Raw genomic sequence first — 21,619 nt, forward strand, 5'->3', positions numbered from 1 at the left:
GGTGACTCAGGCAGGTCAGATATGAGCAGGTCCTTGGGATATCTGAATTCCTGGGGAGGAGGGAGGAGCACCATTGACACTGGCGGATGCATCAGTGCAGAGGGAGAGGTGCATTCTCTTGAGCAGCCAGCAGATGGAGTCGAGGTCTTGCATGGCGCTGAGGGTTTGCGTGGTGCCAAGGGTGTCATTGGTGCCAGAGAGCGCACTGGTGCAGAGCATTGGTGCTGTATGTACAGTTGCCAGTGGTTTCATTGGTGCCATGGAGCCTAAAGTTTATTTGATCGGGGTGTCCGTTTTTGAAGGTCTTGTGCCACAGTCCCCAGTGCCCAGAGACGGTACCATTGGCTGCAGGTCCGCCCGTTTAGGCTCTTGAGCTGTGGTACCAGAAGTACTCAGATGGTCCCTGGAGCTATGTCTCATCCCCAGAGATCTGAAAGCTACTGACCTCATAAGGAATAGTGGATGAAGGGTGGATGATTGCGCCCCTCCTTGCTTGTTGATATAAAACATGGCTGCTGTATTGTGAGTCAGGACTTGCCTGAGACCTAGGGGAAGGAACACTTGACAAGCCAGGTGCACAGCCCTGAGCTCCCTGCTGTTCATGTACAGGGAGAGTTCTTCCTGGGACCAGACCCTGACTCCTGAGGTTGTTCAGGTGGGCTCCCCTCCCTAGGGACTAAAGACACCGACAGCTGTGGGGCCACAAAGGGCAACCCCATCATTACCAAGCTTGTCTCCTTCCACCAGGCCAGGGAGGCAAGGACCAGGGGAGGGATCATATGTACTGAGTCCAAGAGATGTCTGCTCAAGGAGTATACTAACACTAGCCACAGCTGGAGGGGCCTGATGCGCAATCTTGCGTATTGGACCACGCAAGTGCAAGCTGCTAGGTGACCCAGGGCTTGAGACATACTAGAGCTTTCGTGACTGGGTGGGCCATATCCTTGGATATCAGGTTTGCCACGGTCTGGAATCAGGCCTCTGGCAGGAAGGCCCTGGTCTTGGTCAAGTCAAGAACAGCCCCCATAAATTCTATGAACTGGGACAAGAATTAACTTCTGGTCGTTTATCAGCAGGCCCAGCTCCCTGAAAGCGGTTGACCATGCTGATGCTGTCTTGCACTTGAGCCTGTGACCAACCTTTGATCAGCCAGTCATTGAGGTACAGCTAAACCTGAACACCTCATTACCTGAGGAAGGCTATTAGAACTGCCATCCACTTCGTAAAAACCCTTGGGGCTACTGATTGGCCAAAGGGAAGAGTGGTGAATTGGTAGTGGCAATGACCCTCTACAAACCTGAAAATCTATGACCATGGAAGATAAAAATCTGGAAGTATTCATCCTTTAAATTGAAGGTGGCGTACAAGTTTCCTGGGTCCAGGGGGGAAATGTGATGATCCAGGGAGATCATGCAAAACCTCAGGGCTTGTCTACACTACCACTCATGTTGATGTAACTTAAGTCACTCAAGGGTGTGAAAAAGCCAACCCCCTGAGCGACTCAAGTTACATCAACTTAAAGCAGTCTACACAGTGCGCTATGATGGCAGGAGACACTCTCCACCAACATAGTTTCCACCTCTCGTTTAGGTGGAGTAATTATGCCGATGGGAGAGCACTCGTCAGTATAGCATGTCTTCGCCAGATGTGCAGCTGTGTCAATGCAGCGCGGTAGTGTAGACTAGCCCTCAGTTTCTTGAGAGATGTATTGAAGTGACGAAGATCCAGGATGGGTCAGAGTCCCCTTTTTGCCTTTGGGATTACAAAATATTGGACGTAAAAGTTCCCTCTCAAGGCCGGAGAAACTTTTTCCACAGCCCCCATACACAGGAGCTACTACTCCTACTGGACAAGGAGCTGCTCGTGAGAATGGTCCCTGAAGGAGGACAGGGATGGGTGGATAAAAAATGAAGGGTATGACTGTCACTGTGCTCAGGACCCACCAGTCTGATGTTATGGATGCCCAAGCTGGGCTGAAGAGTGACAGTCCAAAAATAAAGGGGGGAGGAGGGAGATAGATCTGAACTGGTGACTGGTACAGTGCCCTCAGGTGCACCTTCAAAAAGGACTGCTTGGGCCCACCGGAGTATCTCTGGGGCCCTGATTGAGATGCTGAGGTAGATAGAAGGAGCTGGTGCCGTTTACCTCTGCCTTTTCTTTTATAGACCTCCTGTCTTGGGAGGTCCTGAGAACCAAGGCTGCCGCTAGGGCCTGAAGTGTTTTCTGGAGACAGATGGAGTGTACCGCCCTAAGGATTGTAGTGTGCCCCTTCAGCCTTCCGTATGTGAAGTCTCATGTCCATCTGCTCAGAGAAAGAGCGAAGCCTTCAAACGGGAGGTCCTGGATTGACTGTTGGACCTCTTGGGGAAGGCCAAAGGACTGGAGTCAGGAACAGCATCTCATGGTGACTGATGAGGCTACCATCCGGGCTGCTGAGTTAGCAGCATCCAGAGCCACCTGGAGAGAAGCCTTGGCCACATTCTTACCTTCCTTTAGGAGGCTGCACACTCCTGCCTTGCCTCTTGAGGCAGGGAGTCACTGAACTTAGACAGGACTCCCACTGATTAAAATCATATCTCTCCAGCAGAGCTTGCTGACTGGCGATACTCAGCTGGAGGCTACCTGTGGAATAAACCTCTCTTCCTAAAAGGTCCAGTTTCTTAGTGTCTTTCTGATTCGGTGTAGCACTTGACTGGGCCTGCCTGTCCCTTTTGTTAGCAGCAGACACCACCAGGAACCCCAGGGAAGGGTGTGAGCACAGGTAGTTGAACCTGCTCACTAGCACATAATACTTCTTCTCTACCCTCTTTGAAGTGAGGGCCAGAGAAGGAGTCTGCCATAGGGCCTGACCTGATTCTATTACTGCCTCACTGATGCGCAGGGCTACTTTGGCTGGAGCTGCTGCAACCAGGACCTCAATAAGGCTGTGTGATGTCTCTTTGAGCTCCAAAGCTAGGTTTGAGGTGACCCACTTCAGAAGCTCCTGTTGGGCCCTGAAATTGTCCTGGGGAAGTAGACTGCTGGGACCCACAACGGCCCCATAGGGGGAGGACAAGGAGGCAGCCTGCACCAGAAGTGGGGCTCCTTCTTCTCCCTCTGACCCAACTATGTCCACTGGAAGCTGTCCTGGACTTTGGTACTGGGGTTGGTGCTGGAGTCTGGATCTGGTGCTGAGTGTGAAGAAGAGATAGCCTGTCTCCCAGAAGCCACCAAGTAAGAGCAGTGGGAATCAAACCCCAAGAGTTCTAGTAGGGCCACTGCCCACCATGAAGCTCCGGGGAGTGGGGGGCTGAGTGCCGATGGTGGGCTTTTTTTGGTACACAGGGGAAGACTATTCCTCGGTCAGCGACCATGGTGGAGCATTACCTGTTTCTGCTTCCATATGGTGCCAAGACTCTGCGGACTGGTGGTGTGGGGAATGCGATGCCAGGATTGGGTAGGGCTTGCCCCTGGGGGGTGCCGGAGGACCTGGTGTTGGAAAGATGCCTGATGCACCGTTTGCCCTCCTGGTTCTGGAAGCAAGAGCTAGTAGGTTCCCCAGTGGGGCTGCATGGACTGGAAGAGAGAAAAGGTTCCTTGCCACCCGATAAGCCTCAGTGGTTAACAGCACTGTCAGTCCACTGGTACTGTGGTGACTCCATGGTGTCAGTGAAGGATCCCACACCAGACTAAACTCTCTTGGTGGAGTCGAGGGTGCGGACGCATGTCCAGGGGTAGAAGAGTGGCCCAGTGCGGGTCTCTCTCTGTCTCCCCGCTTGTTCCTCCTCTTCTGCACCAGCAAGCACTCTCAGGGCATTGCTTTTTGTGCTTCTTCCATGGCACTGGGTATGAAAAACAGTACTTGGAAGTGCTTGGTGCTGAGAGAGCACTTTGCACTGACGCCGAAGTGCTCAGTGGCAAATCGGACTCGCTCAGTTCTGAGACAGGCTTGAGGGTGGCTTCCATGAGGATAGCCTTTAGTTTGATGTCCCATTCCTTCTTCTTAATGTGGGGTCTGAAGTCTCACCAGATTTTACACCTGTCCTTAATGTGAGTTTTCCCGAAGCACTTTAAGCAACTCAAGTGCAGGTCACTCACAGGCATGTTTTCCACAAGAGGCACAAGACTTGAAACCTGGGGACTGGGGCATGCCCAGCCCCTGGGACAAAAAATGCTTTACTGATAAGAACTACATACACTAACTATATAACTATCACTTTCAAAAACTATATACGTTAAACTATTAACACTATGAACGGAGGAGGAGTCCAAAACCACTGAGAAGAGCCTAGCCAAAGCAAGGAGGTAAGAGAATTGAGAGAGTGCAGGGCTGGCAGCACCCCTTACACCAATATACATTCGCCTGGCTCCAGAGGATGCTAGAACTGGCCCAATGGACACCACTAAGAGAAAAATCTCCAGCAACAGTACACGCGGCAAGCACATACCTAGCATGGAATGGACATGAGCAAGCACTCAAAGAAGAAAAGATTTCTTCTTAGAAGGATGTGGTGGAATGAGGGTTGGTGGACGACCTAGCAGTGTGAGAGTGCCCGGAATGTGGGAAGTGTCCGGACCATGGTCTGATGCTAGACGCAATGATCTCTCCATGAGAAGTCATAGCCAAATGTCTCATTCTTTTCTGACCCTGGCAGTCAGGTTGTGGCAATGGGTACACTTCTGTGGGATGTGTCCCTCAGCTAGGCAGTGGATGCATTGTGGGTGACTGTAGCTTACTGGGAACGCCTCCCAGCAGGAAACACACCTCTTAAACCTAGGAGATCCAGTTGGGAAGGGTGGGAAGCGGGAAAATGAAATCCTAAATTATGAATTAATGGGGAGGGTAAGAGGAAGGAAAAATGATAAACAAAAGAACTAACTACTAAACTACACTTAATCTAACAGGTAAGGCATTATCTAACAGCTCAAAGGATAGAAGGGCTGTGCTTCGGATTCTATCCCAGACCAAAGGCATTTGAGAAGGAACTGTGGGTAGCTGGACTGCACAGCGCTATATGTACACAGACATGCCACTCAGAGCGAGACAGAGAGGCATGCACGTGTGGTCCAACGGGCACTGCTAATGAAGATCTCTGATCCCAGGCGCAGGGAGCGCTGCTGCACCTACAGTGTAGCACACACAGGGACATCACTTGAAGAAGGAATCACTCTTGGTTCAACTAGACAGCCTGGGTAGCTGGAAGGAACTGAGAGGCGGGTCAAAGCCATGGATCCTTTTATATGCTTGGGTCCAAATGTTCAGAGCCATGAGAGAGCATGGTCCCAAAGGCCAAAGCTTTCTAGCATGTTCTGGTAATGATATGGATGTGAAGGTGCTTCCCCAAGACATGGATCGCTACTGGCAATTCTTGAACCTACCCTTACAAAAATTCCTGCCCACTTTCCCAATCCACTACAAATCATCGGCCCAAGAAAGCAGCACTGGTGCTACAGAATGCACTATGATGCTGACATTACACCCATCTCTGTCAACAGCCTATATGAGTGTGGGGTATTGTGCGTTTTCCCTCCCTGCCCAATAAAAATGAATTAAATTTTTAACATTCTTAGTTTTAAAAAATTAAAAATATAAATGTTTTTATTTTGCAAATTATGCAATTGTTAAAAATATGAATTTCCCTGTAACCTGTCTTAAACCATCCCCATAAGAGCTAGCTCTTGCGATTGACTTGACCAGGATAATAGTTGTTGTGACTTAGTTGCGTCACTCAGTGAGTGACAACCAGATGATTGGTCATGGGCATGCCTAACGTGGGAGACACTGTTTATTAATTTATAACATGTTAAATTCTATTGTTAGCTTTGTCATTTGGAGCAACTAGGCAATGTTTTACAGTTCTACTTTTTTTAGATCTGTGTAAGTAAGGATAACCATAAGTACATATACTGGACTTCTTGGATTAAACAACTTCTCTGAACTTTAAGTGTTTGTTTTTCAACAGTCACAAAAATTAAACATGATCTTGGAATCAAGACCTCAAAGCAAAAGTTATTTCTTCTACCCATATAAAACTCTTATTTTAAAAATCTTTTTACTCAAAAAGATATTGCATTCAAAGTGTATTCTCAAGTACAATTCAATATAGTATACCAAAATTTGCCAAGGCTAACAGTTAATTTCGCATCAGATTCAAGTTCACATTTGTATCAAACTCATGTCATGCTAAAAGACATGGTATTACTTTAAATCTTTGGAATCTATATGAAAAAATAAAAATAGTAAGAAACGAAGCAGCTTAACTTGCTTAGTCATATAAGCTAAGCTAATTTTATTGTCTTAGCTTCATTTCTATTTTACCATTGCTTCCATCTCTAGGCATTTCTAAAATGCCAATTGCCAAGATATCAAGGCAAAAATAGTAAAATTCTGAAAGTGTAACAGAGGGGACTATAGATATATATAGTCTATGAAGTCATGCACAAGAAAAAAAAATTTAAACTTTTAACTCAGTCTTACTCACATGGCATGCTGCAAGTTAGTTCTCAGTTTGACATAGTTCATCGCTGCCCTCTCCTGCTGTTGCCTAGCTGCTTCTTCTTGTTGTCTTTGAGCCAACATCCACGTTACTTGCGTGCTTAAAAAAAAATTACTCTTTTAAATGTGAACTGGTTTCATATTTGAACAGTAATACAAAGTGCATATTAGTTGTCTCTACATACTTGTAATCAAGTGGAGCTTGATGGTGTTCAGGCTGCATTGGATATACACCCATGTAACTTTCTTCAGGTCGCAACCGCTTAGGCTCCCTCATGATTGTAGAAGTGAGTTGTGGCGTTTGCATCATGACTGGCGTGTGCATTGTCTGCTCTCTGTTCAACCACATGCTGTCACTACTACTGCTTTCTTCAGCTAAAAGTGAAGAATAATATCAGCATGTATTTTTCACAATTTAAAATCAAATTATTTAAGTATGACAAATATAGAGTGATATATCTTTCAAGCATATGTATAGATGTCCACTGGGGATCAATAATAAAGTTCTTAACTTTTAAGAATCTGCAAAAATGTACTCAAGAATGCCTTGGCACAATTGACCATTGCATAAATTATTTTAAATACCTTACCACTAAAAGCACATTGTTTTTTCCCTCACTTTATCTGTGTGCCCATGTCTTACCATTCAAACTTCCTATTCAGGGTAGCATTGCAAGAAATGTATATACACAAAATTAGGTTGTAAAAAATACAGTAAAGGACAAAGATACTCATCAATCTGACAAATATGAAAACTCTCAAGGTCAGATCCCCAGCTTGGGTAAATGAGGTTGGCTTCATTAACTTCTAAAAATGTCAATATATTTTATAGTAAGAAAAAATTCACACCTTCAGGTATTTTCCGCTTCCCTGTTGCTGGTTTTGTTTTCTTATTCCTTACAGTAGAACCTCGACTGCTGATTCCGCTAATGACTGACATAGTATCATCATCACCTCCAGCTAGTAAGGAGTTCCTATAAGACATGAGAGGAAGCCACACATCTTCTCTTCGTAGAGACATCTGAAAGGTCATGAACTTCTCCAAGTAAACATACCTTTAAAAGAAGTAATGGTTATAAATGTGCAGAATATATTAAGAAATGTAAGCTTATTTGATTACTCAATGTCATCTTCATTCCTAATTTCAAAGACTTTTATAATCTAATTTAAAAAAAAATCTTGCCAACAGCAAACTCCACATGTCTAGACTTGTTCATCCACCTTTGTGTGAAAACAACAAATAAATAGTTTGCCTTGTTGTGATCACACTTGTTTGCCTCAGTCTAAAGTTACTCAAGGCATATCAAAAATTCCATTTTAGAGATTATATACACATTTAGTACATGAACAAATGAAGGTTACTTGTAACTTGGCATATTCGCACTTATGGATAACGTGCCAACTGGTGCAGGCTAACAATCTCTAAGCAGTGCATGTTAGCGGGTGCATGTATGCTCTATTACCCCTCCAATCTGTGTTCACAAACATTCTGAGGGTGAGAAGCTATGTAAGTGGGTGATGTGCCCTCTACCATCTCAATTCCTTCTACCGCTGACCCAAAGAAACCAAGATAGGACTCTAAGGAGGGGAAGGTGGGCGGGAAGTATGAATATACAGAGTCATCTCAAAGAACTCAAGTTACAAGTACGAATACTTCATTTATTCATGTCTTAAATGCTTATATAATCTGCAAAATGGAATCTTTGATATTCCAATTTGCTTTGATGAAGCCTTGGATCTGAATGACTTCCTCTTTTGTTGAAACTTCAAGGAAGAAGCTGTTTGCTGGTGTTTTTGCTGTCTTTGAGTTGAAAGATACAATGAAGACTGAGGATAAAATTGTATCTGGTAGTGAAAAGGAGTAGGTGGTCTCCTTCTAGCCGTGAAAAACAAAACAAGCAAATGAGCAGTAGATTTAGTCTTAACTTTTCCAAAAGCTTGTCCTCCTTGTTACTGAAAAGAGCATCACTCTCAAAGGCAAGATCCCAAATCTTAAACCTAGCGTCCGTGGTCACCAACCAGCCAGGGATGTCTTCTCAAAGTAACAGCAGATGCTGAGACTCTGGCCGAAGAATCAAAAATATCAAAAGAAGCCCTGAGAACATGCTTTGTCACATTATGTCCCTCTCCCAAGATAGCACGGGCCAATCTCTTCTGTTCATCTGATAACACTTGCACAAAGGTAGCTATTTTCTCCTACAGATAGAATTTATATAGTGGGACATTGCCACTGGGTAATTAGAGTCTCTAATACCTAGAGATTAAGAAGAAAAAAATTCTTTTCAGGGCATCCAACTTCTTCCCTCTTTATCTGTGGGGGTTGAATGAGCTTGACCAGACCTAAATATATTACTTGCTACTGCAACCACCAAAGAATGTGGCAAGGGAAAAATATGAAAACACAAAAACCCCGCACATGGGATTTGATACAGTTCATCTGCCTTCTTAGAAATGGGCAGACAGGAAGCAGGGGTAACACAAACTGCCTTAGCAGGTTGCAAGAGACTATCCAAATTGGAGGTACAAACTGTCTGAAGGGCTGGTAAAACCAAGAGTTGGGGGGCATAAACTTGGAGGGCTCAGATCTTTTGACTCTTTCTTGATCCTCTAACTGTAGATCTGTCCTCAGATCTGCTATGGATCTCACTAGAGACAACAGCCCAGAGGATGGAGAGACATGAACTGTGAGAAAGGTTTGCCTGGTGATCCTGTAGGAGACTTAGGAGGAGGACGTAAAGATGCTCCAGAGAAAGACTATCTTCCATCCTTCCTCTCTTATCAGGAGTAAGGGATTTAGACCTTGGAACTGATGTCTTCCTTTTCCTATCCTCAAACAATCAGATGCCAAACAAATTTCTACTACTACTGTAATAGTCCTCTTTGGATCAGTCATTGATAACAGGTTTGGTAAAGACAAGTGTGCCTATCTGACAGTGGCTGTCTTCTCCTTCACCTTTTTCTTTAGAACTGACGGCATACACAGAGTCCTTAACTTCAGTCTGAACACACGTGCCTTTGACATTCTCTCAGCTTTAATAGGAGGATCTGACTAACTAGGCATGTCATCTAGAACCAACGAAGAGACAACCCTGGGATTTCTTAGGCACCTTACCTTGATGCAGTTGGAGCTGAGAGAGACCTCTTAGCCTTCAGAGCTGAAGATCTCTCAAAACCCAAGGGTCTAGCAGTAAGTTTCCTTAAGCAGGAGCACCTGCAGCCTGTTTTGCCTCTCATTCTGGGTGTGAAGGTCCAACAGATGGAACACCCAGAAGGGGAGTGACTCTCACTGAGGCACTTAACACATCTCACTTGATCATCCCAGTGCTGGAAAGATGGCTGAACAGAGAGCACATTTCTTGGAACCTGGCTTTTTCTTTGGATCTGCCAACCTACAGAACCAAACCTAAAAACTAAAACTAAAAATTACTAACACACTAACTATGCTAACACTAACAATAACAGGCTATCCAAGACACTAAGGTAGGAATAAAAATCTGATCCAAAGGACCGTAACAGTTCACTTCCATCTAGCACTAGCAACTGGAAGGAATTGTGGTGCAGAGGGCACAGCGCCCCCTTATATAGCCCCACTCTCAGAAGGTTCATGAACGCTGAGATGAGGAGGTGCACCTGTGTTCTAACAGGCACTGCTCAGAAAGGTTCCATAGATGAGCCAACCAGTGCAGCCTATTACTCATATAACTAGGAATACATACAGCCACTTGAGGAAGAGCAAGCTTTTCAAGCTGTTAATGCAAGTAATCTATGAATTATAGAACAGCTAATACTTCCTTAGTTTTTAACTATTACTGTATATTTATTACAAAAATTAGGGAGACTGCTTTAATAGCTTATCTTTCCCTTGCTTTTCTCTTAATTCTAAATGTCACTGAAGTTTACTTCAATAATAGTGATAGCAATTTTTTTCCTAGTTAATAATAAAGGTGGCATTAAAGATAAAATGTTATCAAATTTAACTATGATGTTTTCATCATTTAACATTTCATAATAAGAACTTTTAGAGAATACTTACACTGTTCTTTTGTCTTGTCTGAGAAGTTTGGAGGAGAACTCACTCAAAATATCAAGAAATGCCAAATTTAAAGGAGGATGGCTCTCACCCTGTGGGTTAGGCTCTTTAAAAGCAAACTCTATGCCATCTCTGAAAATAAAAGTTAAAAATTAAGATTTAGAAGAATTACCTATTCTACAGTTTTCTATAGCACCACCCACATGACCAAAGTATCTAATCACTGCGAGAGTTCTAATTTCACTCCTTTTCTTCTGCATTAAATCCATGAAGAACAAGATCAAGGTCAAAACCACCATTCCTCCAGATGTATTGGACAGGACACCCTTGAAAGTTGTCAGTGTTACTCTATGTGAACTGGTGAATTGCTGTCTCCACAATCTTTCTTGATCCTGTCTAGTACATGAAATGACCTTAGTTATCCAACATGACAAGGAAGAGTACTACCAGTAGTCAACTGGGTCAGCCTTCTTTATCAACATAAAGAGGTTGAAAACACTTTTTCATGATACACTACATGAAATGCTATCAAGTAAGAGGAACTAGAATGATGCTGAACAGTAAAATTTATTCAGTGCTTCAGTTTTTATTTTGATGTAGTACAGTCAGGCTCCACTTAAAGCTATGGAAAACCTGGTTCTTAGAATCAACTGCAACTACAATAGCAAATCACTTTTTTCATCTCTACCTGATTGGCAAAATAAAAGATCCTCAATAGCACTAAAATATTTTGTATTACACCACAACTTTGGTAAATTCCCAAAAGAAAATATTTGTCATGTCAGAAACAAAATTTCTTGGTTGCAGAAATTAAGTTTAAAAAGATAATTACTTGTGTAACATGGCAATAGCTTCTCTTGTTTTCAGTTGATCAAGTCCAAATGTTAAAGCAAAACGTCGAGCAAGTTCCTTAATACCACTAAATGTCGGTGATGATCTGTCAAAATTATAACCATTTTCTTGTATCATCTCATTGAAAAGCTGCATGAAATAAGTAAGAAAGATATTTACTGATTAAAATATACCAAATATTATATAAAAACTAGACAGAACTACAGATTTCTCAATTTTGTGACTGTAAGAAAATAAATTTTGCATAGTTAGGCAAAGTTTATAAAATAATGAAAACAGGCGATTTATGAAAACCTAGGTCTACAAATACATCTCCCTGCCAAGTCAAGATTATTCCTTAAAGTACATTCTCTAATATGTTTAGTCTAGATTTAGATATCCCAGGATATGAGACTTTCAGCACATTCCTAATGAGACAACTGCACAGTTTAGCACTCCTTGTTCTCAGGACAATTCCCCAGATTCCCATCCTAAATATTTTCTATTTAGCTATCCATACGAGTTCCAGAGGTGAAAGTAAGCTGGTATGCCCTGGTACGGTGTACCGGCAAGAGCCGGCTTCCCCAGGGGGCAATTTAAATTGCCTCCAGAGCCCCGCTGCTGGAGCCCTAGGGTAGCAGCTGTGGGGCTCCAGTGGCTATTTAAAGGGCCTGGGGTTCCCCTTCTTCTACCACCCCGGCCCTTTAAATAGCCGCTGGAGCCCCACCACTTCCCCAGGGCTCCGGTGGCTAATTAAAGGACTGGGGCAGTAGAGGCAGTGGAGCCCCAGGCCCTTTAAATAGCCCCGGGAGCCCTGGGCTGCTGCTGCTACCCCGATGGGGGAGGGGGGGAGGAGAAGGGGGGACACTTACCTTACAGGGTGGGCTGGCTCTGACCCCCTCAGCCCCACCCCTTCCGGGAGCCAGAGCTGGCCCCAGCATACCGGTAAGTCACTCTACTTACTTTCACCCCTGACGGGTTCTCATGTGCTCCTATCTCTGTAGTGTGGAATGCCCACTCAACCCATTAATTTCTATTTCACCCCTTTGTACCACCCTAAGTGAAAGTTCCTCCTCTCCACCTCTACAGTGAAATTCTGGCTCCACTGAAGTCAATGGCAACAATCTCACCCTCCATGTTTATATCCTTCATTTATTGGTAGGCCTACATTAATATTTGGCAAAACTGAACACATTGAGCTCTTTTAATCTTTCCTCTTAAATCAATACTTCTAGCTTCCCAGTTTGGTGCTATTCACTAAACTTCTTTCCATTTGTCAGTACCTTTTTTGTAACAAGATACTGGAGCAAAATACATCTACACACATTCATGAACAAAATGATTGGTAGCAGTTTATTCCAGGAAGCGTCTATTTAGCAGTTTGTTGCCTTTTTTGCAGTTATATTACACTACAAAATGTCTTATTTCTTGTACACTATGGGTATGTCTACACAGGGATAAAAAACCCGCAGCTGACTCAGGTCCGCTGACTTGGGCTCAAGCTCTGAAAAATCACTAGAAGGTCCCAGAGCTCCAGCTCCAGCCTGAACCTCTACACAGTGACTTTCAGCCTCGCAGCCTGAACACAAGTCAGATGACTTGGACCAAACATGCCCTGGCTGAAGGTCTTTTATCCCCATGTCAACATACCCTATCAGTCCTATGGTCTCTTTTCAGCTTCCAAGGGATCTCCCCTATAATGTAGTTTCCTAGATGCAATAGTAAGCATCTTTCCAAGTTTAATATATTTTCTACATTCTCTGGGTCCCTTTGTATTCTTTTTCCGATCACACTGGTATTTGGAACTCCTGTCAAGTTGGCATTATATGACCATTATTAGTATATGGTTTACTACCTTTTTTAGGTCATTAGGTTGTCTATAGGACACATGCAGAGGAGGCTGATGAGATGGCAGCATTTTATGATTTCACAAAAAATTACTAACCTAAGCCTGTTGAATAGAGTCAAAAACTGTATAAAGAGAAATTAGCAGTTACTTGAAAATTTTTCTTTCTAGGCCTCCAATGAGATCCATGTGGGTGATCCCCTGCAAACACACAGCAGCCCATTAAAGTCAATGTGGGTCCACCTGAGTTGTCATTGCTGAATTAGGGCTTTTTAATTTCTGAGATGGGTGAAGCCTTTGCCAAGCATTAATGTGTAATAAACAAGGTAAGTCTTTTTCATTACTTGATAGAATGAAAACAGTGGGAAAAAAAGGGGGAGCTATTTTTCCTTGTTGATCTGCTCAAGAACATGTAATTAAGGAAGTTTGTAATGCATTTATCACATTATTAAAATGAACATGTGGCTCTACTTACTATTCTAGAACTGGAAGATATTATGATAGAGTCCCCCTTCATTAGATTTTTACAATCTTTTCCCCACCTTTCATTAACATAATACTTGAAGACAAATGCAGAATAAGCAGGGGTTTCTTTAAATCACCTTAAAATAATTATGGAGCCTTACTTTACAGTTTAATATCTCCTTCTAACCCTCCCCTCCACACAATTTCCTATGAAACATTACCCACAACCAACAAGGAATATTTTATTATTCTGTATTTATATATGAACATTTAAAATGAATAATTCTTACCTGCTGTAAACTAAGAATAAGTGTCTTCGCACACTGAATTTTGTCTATCTGTCTTGTTTTACTCATTGTTTCTTTGATAATATCTCCATAGTCATTGTAATACTAGAAAAAATCCACATAAAACAGCTGAAGCTTTAGATTTTAGAAAAATATATTTTACTACTGAGCCCTTCAGAAAAGAATGATGCATTATGTACTTTATTTACCATGTACTTTGCTAGAAACGTGTTCAGTACCTAACAAGAACAAAACGATGAAATAGCTTTACAGTGTCAAAGCACACATTTTTCACCACTATAAAATCATCAAGATTATACTCTAAAAATCTATCTGAAATTTTTGAAAAGTTCAACAGAAGTTTTCCATTGCCTTTCATACACTGCTTAATGAACAATAGTGTTTGTTCTGAGGCAGAATGACCTATTTAGCTTCATGGCTGACAGGCGGCCATACTTAATAAATACACAAGCATTAGTAGCACTGCCTTTCTTGGGAGGAGAGCTCGTTCTAGCAAATCTAGTGGCGGAGAAACCTCATTTTCTTTGTAGCAAAGGGGGTATTCCTTCCTCAACTTCTACAAGGAGGGCTACCTATCCTCCGAAGCTGCCTTCTTTAATTAATAAATAATAAATATAATAGAATTTCCTCCATTGTTCCTTAAAAGTATTTAAAATTGAATCAAGAACCTATATTTAATCCTTAGTTATCCAGAAATCACGTTAAAACAATTAGGAGAGAATCTATCACTGTGGTTTTAAAAAAAAAAAAAGCTGTACACTCAAGCTAGGTACACACTACAACTTAAGTTGGTATAACTTATGTGGCTCAGGGGTGTGAATAATACACCCTTGTGAGCAATGAAAGTTACACCGACCTACGTGCCAGTGTGGTCAGCATTATCTTGGCAGAAGACCTTATCCTGCCGACACTGCTATCGCTGCTTGCGGGCACTGGAGTAATTAAGTCAATGGGACAGCTCCCTTCCATTAGCTTAGAGCAGTGGTTCTCCACCAGGGATATGTGTATCTTTGATGGTACGCAGAAGTCTTCTAGAGGGTACATCAACTCATCTAGATCAGTGGCTTTCAACCTTTCCAGACTACTTTACCCCTTTCAGGAGTCTGATTGGTCTTCCATACATTATACCTCACTTAAAAACCATTAGCTTACAATATCAGACATAAAAATCCAAGTGTCACAGCACTCTATTATTGAAAAATTGCTTACTTTATAACTATATGGTAAAAGGGAGAAAGTAAATCAATTGGAATATAAGTACTGTACTTACATTTCAGTGTATAGTATATAGAGCGGTATAAACAAGTCACTGTCTGTATGAAATTTTAGTTTGTACTGACTTTGCTAGTGCTTTATAGTTAGCATGTTGTAAAACTAGGTAAATATCTAGATGACTTGATGTAGTCCCTGGACATGCATCCCTGGTTGAGAACCACTGACTTGTTTATACAAATCAGACTCCTGAAGGGAGTCTGCAAAGCTTAAGAGTCTCTGCCTGGGGACATCTGCACTAGCAGCACTACAGCGGTAAGCTCTGTAGTGTAGCCATAGGCTCAGAGGGGGGAACAGTATGGAATAGTTAATGCATTTTTTGTGGAGCAAAGGAGCAAAAACATTTTATGTTCACAGACAGAAGGTTCAGGATTAGCAGGTATGGCTCTGGACCCCAGGAACAGAGGGTATTATTTATTGAACTAAAGCAGTAATCTATGTGTAATGAGTAAAATTTCTATTTGTTGGGAATCTCTGTTCCCTGGACCCAATAATTTTTCCCTTCTACAAAACTCTGAAAGATCTTGTATATCAAAAGAATTTCTAAATGTCCTTTTTCATTTGGAATTAGCCATCATTCAGTTGATTTTTATTCATCTATAGTAATGAGGTTAAAAAAGCTGATTATCTTCCCAAACTCAAACAAGAAATCAAAAATACCACATATCAGGATGAGAAAATAAATCTATTAAAAGGGTTAAAGATCAGCTGTGGGAATATTTTTACACACTAAAACAATTCGTTACTCTGAAACGATAAAGTTGTCTTTGCAGTATTCCATATGGAAACATGGGGAACTACCTGTTTATATTGGATTTAAAATACATCTTTCACATAATCAAAAACTGGGACCCACAAGGTTTAATTAGAAGTACAATTTGTGTTATACTGCAGTATTTTTAATATTTCACTATTATACAAAATCTTCAAATTTACCTTCATATATTGCTTGAAAATATCTGCAGCAGTATTCATTTCAACCACAGTATATACAATAAGTTTACAAAAAGCTGCAAGTAAATTTCTTCTTTTGTGCAATGCTTCAATCTTGCTAGCTTCATCATCCTGCTGTCCATCTGGAAGGTATGCAAAGCATTAAACTACCTAGGACTTTTGTTTTTTATTATTCAGGTCATTTACTTACTCAAGTGGCTGAACAGTTTAGATTTTAGCCTTCTACTTCTATATGAACAAGTGTTACAGCAAAGAACCAGGAGTCAAGGCTCAAGAATTCTATTCTCAGCTTTCCAAGTAATTCACTTTGTTACCTTGAGACAAATGACTTCACCTGCCTGAAAAAAGGGACTAGTATCTATTTCAAAGGAATGTTACAAGGTTTAAATAAGGCTTCTAAAGTACTTTGAGATCACTGAATGGAAGTTGTTACTTTACCATAAGTGTATTTCCTAACAATAAAGGAGCCATATTACTGTGACAAACTATTAATTTCAATGTGGTGTGGCAATATTTGGCTAAAGTAATACATTTTTAACATTTGCTAAAAGAAGCCTTATTACTACAATTTATTTTCTACTTTTTGGTAATGAGAAAGTATTTCTTTTCAATGTTTACATAAACAGTTACATTCTGACCAAATCTTATAATACAGGAACCCTGTCATGGGAGAAATGGCTCTAAGTGAGCAAGTACCTCACATTCCCTAGACACACTCAAATCCTATGACTTTTTAGACGCTATCAACAACAATACCAATTCTAGTAGAGATTTGTGTGACTTCCACTTTCTTTGTAATCTCTACACCACCATTTTATTGTAACTATTTTTAACTCTCTCTCATACTGGGACTAATCTGAACAGGATGTAAATGTGAAATGCCCTACACCCTTGTTATCGCATGCTGTTATCAAGTCCCCATTTCACTTTACACCCTTATTAACTAATCATTGGCTTTGTGAAATATTGACTAAGTAGTATTTACTTTGAGTGTAGCCAAAAAGAGCAAAAATAAAAGCTCACAAGCAAAATTGTAAAAAAAGTTCAGTACCAAAGTTAACAATGTGGTTTTAATACATGGGATAACTAAATCACATAGGTTAATTAACTTGCTACCCAAGGTCACAGAGTAATCTTGCAACTATCAGATTAGAATCTAAAACACTCCGGCGTCTAGACTCTTTTGCTCTAACCAGTAAACCTTTCAGATTCTTAAATAAGTAAAACAGCTCACACAAGGTGTTTGTGTTATGGGTTTTGGTCCCCCCCCGGTATATTACAATTTTAAGATTTATAAATAATTTTTGGCCTAATACTGCACCATCAAAGTCAATGGTTATTTTACTACGGACTTCAACAGCAGCAAATTGTGGCTCTTTATTTGGGCAAAAAGATAATTTATTTTACAGGATTTTTTCTTACATACATATGTATTAAAAAAATAAGAGTTCGAAAAAATCTCATGCCTCTGCTTGCCAATTCTGGATTGTTCCCCACAGTACGTTTTCTAGTGTTTCTAGTCTATTTTTAAACATCCCAAGTGATGGAACTTCTACTTCTTCCCTGGGAGACTACTCTACAGCCTAATAAGTCTGCCTGAAACTCCCCCACTCCCCTGCAAATATTCAGTCTAAATATTTCCTTTCTTACATTAAAGAATGAAAATCTTTTTTGTATCACCCTAAACAATTTCTCTCTATACACAGCATTACTCTTCAAATACTTCTATGATAAACTTAAATTATCAAACAAAACCAAGATGATTCCTAAACAATTTCAATATGTTGACTTAAGTTGCTTTTATTTACTAAGCACATACATACATGCACATTAGAAACATATCCATGTGATAAATTATTGATGGCGTTCCTTTGGTCATTTCCCCCGTTTTCTGTCTACCAATCCAAATCTGTCTTCCCAAGAACTACTTCCAACATCCCAAAATCATGAATAGCTTCAAATGGCTGCCTCTATGTTCATGTATACTTTTGTGTTTGCATATACACAAGAACTGGCAAGAGTGCATAAGAGCATGGACATAGGATAGCGGGCACATGTAAGTGCATAAGCTAGAAGGCAAAGTGAACACAGTGAAAACACCTGACATTTTATGTATGTATGTATGTATGTATGTATGTATGTATGTATGTATGTATGTATGTATGCGCACACACACACACAAATTGTCAGGTGTTTTCACTGTGTTCACTTTGCCTTCTAGCAAAAAATATTTATACACACACACACACACACACACACCTACCTGCACTATTGCTGTCATCATCCTGGTCAATGAAGACATGATCTAGAATAAAGCTGAGCAGTTCAGACTGTAATGAAGAATCAGGAGTGTAAACAAGTGGCTCTAACATGTCACGCCCTCCTGACATAATCTGATGGCTGAAGATCATCAAGACATCACACAAAATAGTGAAAGCCTATTAAAAAAAAAGAAGAAAAAAAGACTGACTATATTGAATTTCTTAAACTTCTGCTTTTTCATCAGAAACTGTATTTTAAATAAATTGGAAGTTAAACAACAAAAAAGGTACTTACATTTCCAATGCAGAAAATATTTTACATTCAAAGCATGATCCTAAAGAAACATTAGTAACTTTACTCACATGGAATAGTCCAACTGGATGCAATGAGACTACCTACATGAATAAACTCTCTCATACGTGTGCTGGCTGAATTGGGATTGGACCCTTTAATAAGGGCACTCTCAAGATTAAGTCTATTACAAATTGAAATATTTATAGGATTTAACATAGGAAATTCTGATGTCAAGTTCTGTCTGAAAGTTATCATGGAGCATTTTTTTAAAAGCAGCAAGATAACTGGGAAAATATAAGGGGTCCTCCACTCAAAAATAAACACAGTAGTAAAGTCTGAAAATTCTGTGCTTAAACGCTTGAGATAGAGCCCCGCATTTTTTGCAAATGCAGAAACACCACAAAATAAAATGAAAACAAAGAACAAAGCAAAAAGCAACTAATGAAACTAAATGAAACAGAACACATTCACCCCTCAGTGGTGGCTTCCTGCTCCAGGCATTGCAACCTGAATGAAAGGATCACAGCGCTGCTTGGGTTTGACCCAACTGCCCCTCTGTCATGATGACCTTCTTCTCCCCTACAGGGCTACCTACAACTCTGGCAGAACCTGATTTAACCACTCCAGGGCCTCTCAACCCAGAGGGCAGGACCTGATTGTCCCCACTCCTCTGGGACAGGACTCAACCCTCCTTTTATCACCAGGAAGGTTAAAACAAAATTACACCACCACCACCCCATAAAAAACCCTGAAAAATTATTAATAAAAAGATTTTCACGGGGCTCTCACTATAGGTGAACTACTTTCTCTACGTATTTTTCCTTTGTCCTTTAGTTTGCTTATTGTCCATTTCACAGCATTTTTCTATACACAATTTCACTATTTTCCCTTAATAGTCACAAAAGAGACATGCCTTGGTTACTTTCTCTGTTTACCTGGATCTTTACACAACAACAAAGGAGAAAAAAAGCCATCTGTTCCTCAAGACAGGGACTGTTTTTTTTGTTCTGTGCTTGTACAGAGCCTAGCATAATGGAGTCAATACACTCTCAGTCCAATCCCCTCCCGTCTCTGTCTCCCCGTTTCGCCCCAGGACTTCATCCAACCTCAGCTGCCAGGGATCACTGTGGCACAAGGAACCAGACTGAGAACAGGAAGACACTCTCTTATGTGTTGTCAGGAGGGCCACAGAATTGTCTGGTGAAAAGGAGAAATGACGACCTTCTGGGACAGGAATATCAGTGGCATCTTCATCCTTCCATTCTTCTGAGGATGAAAGTGGTGCCATCTGTTATTTGTGAAAACACTCTCATGCCCCATTGGTGAACGCGCCAAGATAGGAGATGACAGAACCAAATTCAAAGTAAGTACACAAAGACTAGTCTGGAGGAACTAAACCAGTGATCAATGCCAAAGTCAACAGAACAGAAAGCATAAAGGCAACTGAATCCAGTTCCTAAAGAGTGGTTTAAAAGAGCCCTGACATCATATCCAAACACATGAGCTGATCTAGCAACCAAGCCTCACAAACTACCAGATCCTGAATCAATAGAACGAGATTAGGATCTCCGTACAGACTCCTCAAGCAAATCAGTGCCAGAAAATAATGTCTTTATATCCATCTCTAAGAGGTGTTTCTTTCTAATGGACCTCTCTGGTCTCTACATAGACAGCTGGGGACTGACTTGCACAAAGAGCAAAAATTGAGAACATGTCCCACAATCCTGGATGGAACAGGTCCTAAGTACGTTTGTCAGAAACAGATATTGGATTATCCCAAGATGGGACAAAGCCAGAAACGAACAGACTCTGCTTCAACTGTAACTATGTCCACAGCTGACAACACAGAATTTTTAACCCTACTGGGCATTTAATTTCCATTACAATCTAATTATTATTCCTAAATATAAACAAAGAACTTGGATTATATCTATGAAGTAATAATATTTCCTGAAAGTTCATACTTGCTGCCTATGGTTGTCTGAAGGAAATGAGCTGTAGTTGGGCATATATACCTCTTTTATACAGTCCCAGGGGGACTGAGGTAGAATACATGCACAGCACTACTGGACACAGCTATTCACTGAGCTTGAGCATCCAGCAAGCTGCACATATCGCATACCCATGCAGGCAATGCAAAAAGAATTACTTCTCATTTAGATTGTTTAAACACTTTTAAAAGCATCAAATCACTGTTATAAAAGAGTAAGGCTCAGAATAGTCACTAACCTGCTCTTTAACAGCAGTGTTTACGTTGGTCAGGTAGTGCTGACAGATTTGACAGAATACCCTCATCTGTTTCTTCAAACGTAGAAGGTCCTCCTTTAAAAATAAAACATTTTAAAATAGAAATTAAATACAGTTTAATACTTTTCAACTTTATAATGAAGAATAAATATTCTTTTGATTGAAACGGGAGCTAGCTGTTTAACTTTCAGGTGCCTTTGAAAATTCCAGCACATATGAACTTGACAGAGGCATGTTGTAGTAGACTGAATACTTCATCACCCCAATATACTTGGAGGAAACATACTTAGAAGACTGAGTTTAAGATATGCTCAAGGAGCAGAGAAAAGCTCTCAAGTTTGAAGCTGTGACTTCTCCCCTCTTTATGTGTTGGTTAAAGAGCTCCTGGGAGTGGATGAATGGGAGCTCTCCTTTCCCTTCCCCCTGACAGTATTTGAAAAAAAGTGAACAAAACTTCCCTGCCACTTTTCCTTTTTTAAATAAAAGAATCTGTGAGAGAGGGGTTGTGTTCGGGTTCACAGACTTCCGACTGTGAAAGCACTCCAGAAAATTAGGTAAGCCTAGCTAAAACTGAATGAATCTTGTGTACATGGCTGCATCATCAACTCACTAATTTATCCTCCTAAGACTAACAC

At 41.1% G+C, this 21,619-nt stretch overlaps 1 protein-coding gene across 5 annotated transcripts in view; it reads right to left on the reverse strand.

Moving 5' to 3' along the window:
• Positions 1-21,619, reverse strand: part of STAG2 (stromal antigen 2) — a 185,896-nt gene that overhangs the window by 19,036 nt on the left and 145,241 nt on the right. For 4 of the 5 annotated variants that reach the window (XM_038417707.2, XM_043492944.1, XM_038417709.2 and 1 more), the window contains 9 exons: positions 20,967-21,059; positions 18,445-18,619; positions 16,164-16,303; positions 13,938-14,039; positions 11,338-11,486; positions 10,509-10,637; positions 7,325-7,530; positions 6,661-6,850; positions 6,462-6,575 (listed from right to left, as the gene is read on the reverse strand). In XM_038417707.2, the coding sequence (XP_038273635.1) occupies positions 6,462-6,575; positions 6,661-6,850; positions 7,325-7,530; positions 10,509-10,637; positions 11,338-11,486; positions 13,938-14,039; positions 16,164-16,303; positions 18,445-18,619; positions 20,967-21,059 (1,298 nt within the window). The remainder of the gene's footprint in view (positions 1-6,461; positions 6,576-6,660; positions 6,851-7,324; positions 7,531-10,508; positions 10,638-11,337; positions 11,487-13,937; positions 14,040-16,163; positions 16,304-18,444; positions 18,620-20,966; positions 21,060-21,619) is intronic. The other variant, XM_043492946.1, reaches the window with a different exon arrangement.

This window comes from Dermochelys coriacea, chromosome 9 (genome assembly GCF_009764565.3).
Source record: "Dermochelys coriacea isolate rDerCor1 chromosome 9, rDerCor1.pri.v4, whole genome shotgun sequence".
Classification (NCBI taxonomy): domain Eukaryota; kingdom Metazoa; phylum Chordata; order Testudines; family Dermochelyidae; genus Dermochelys; species Dermochelys coriacea.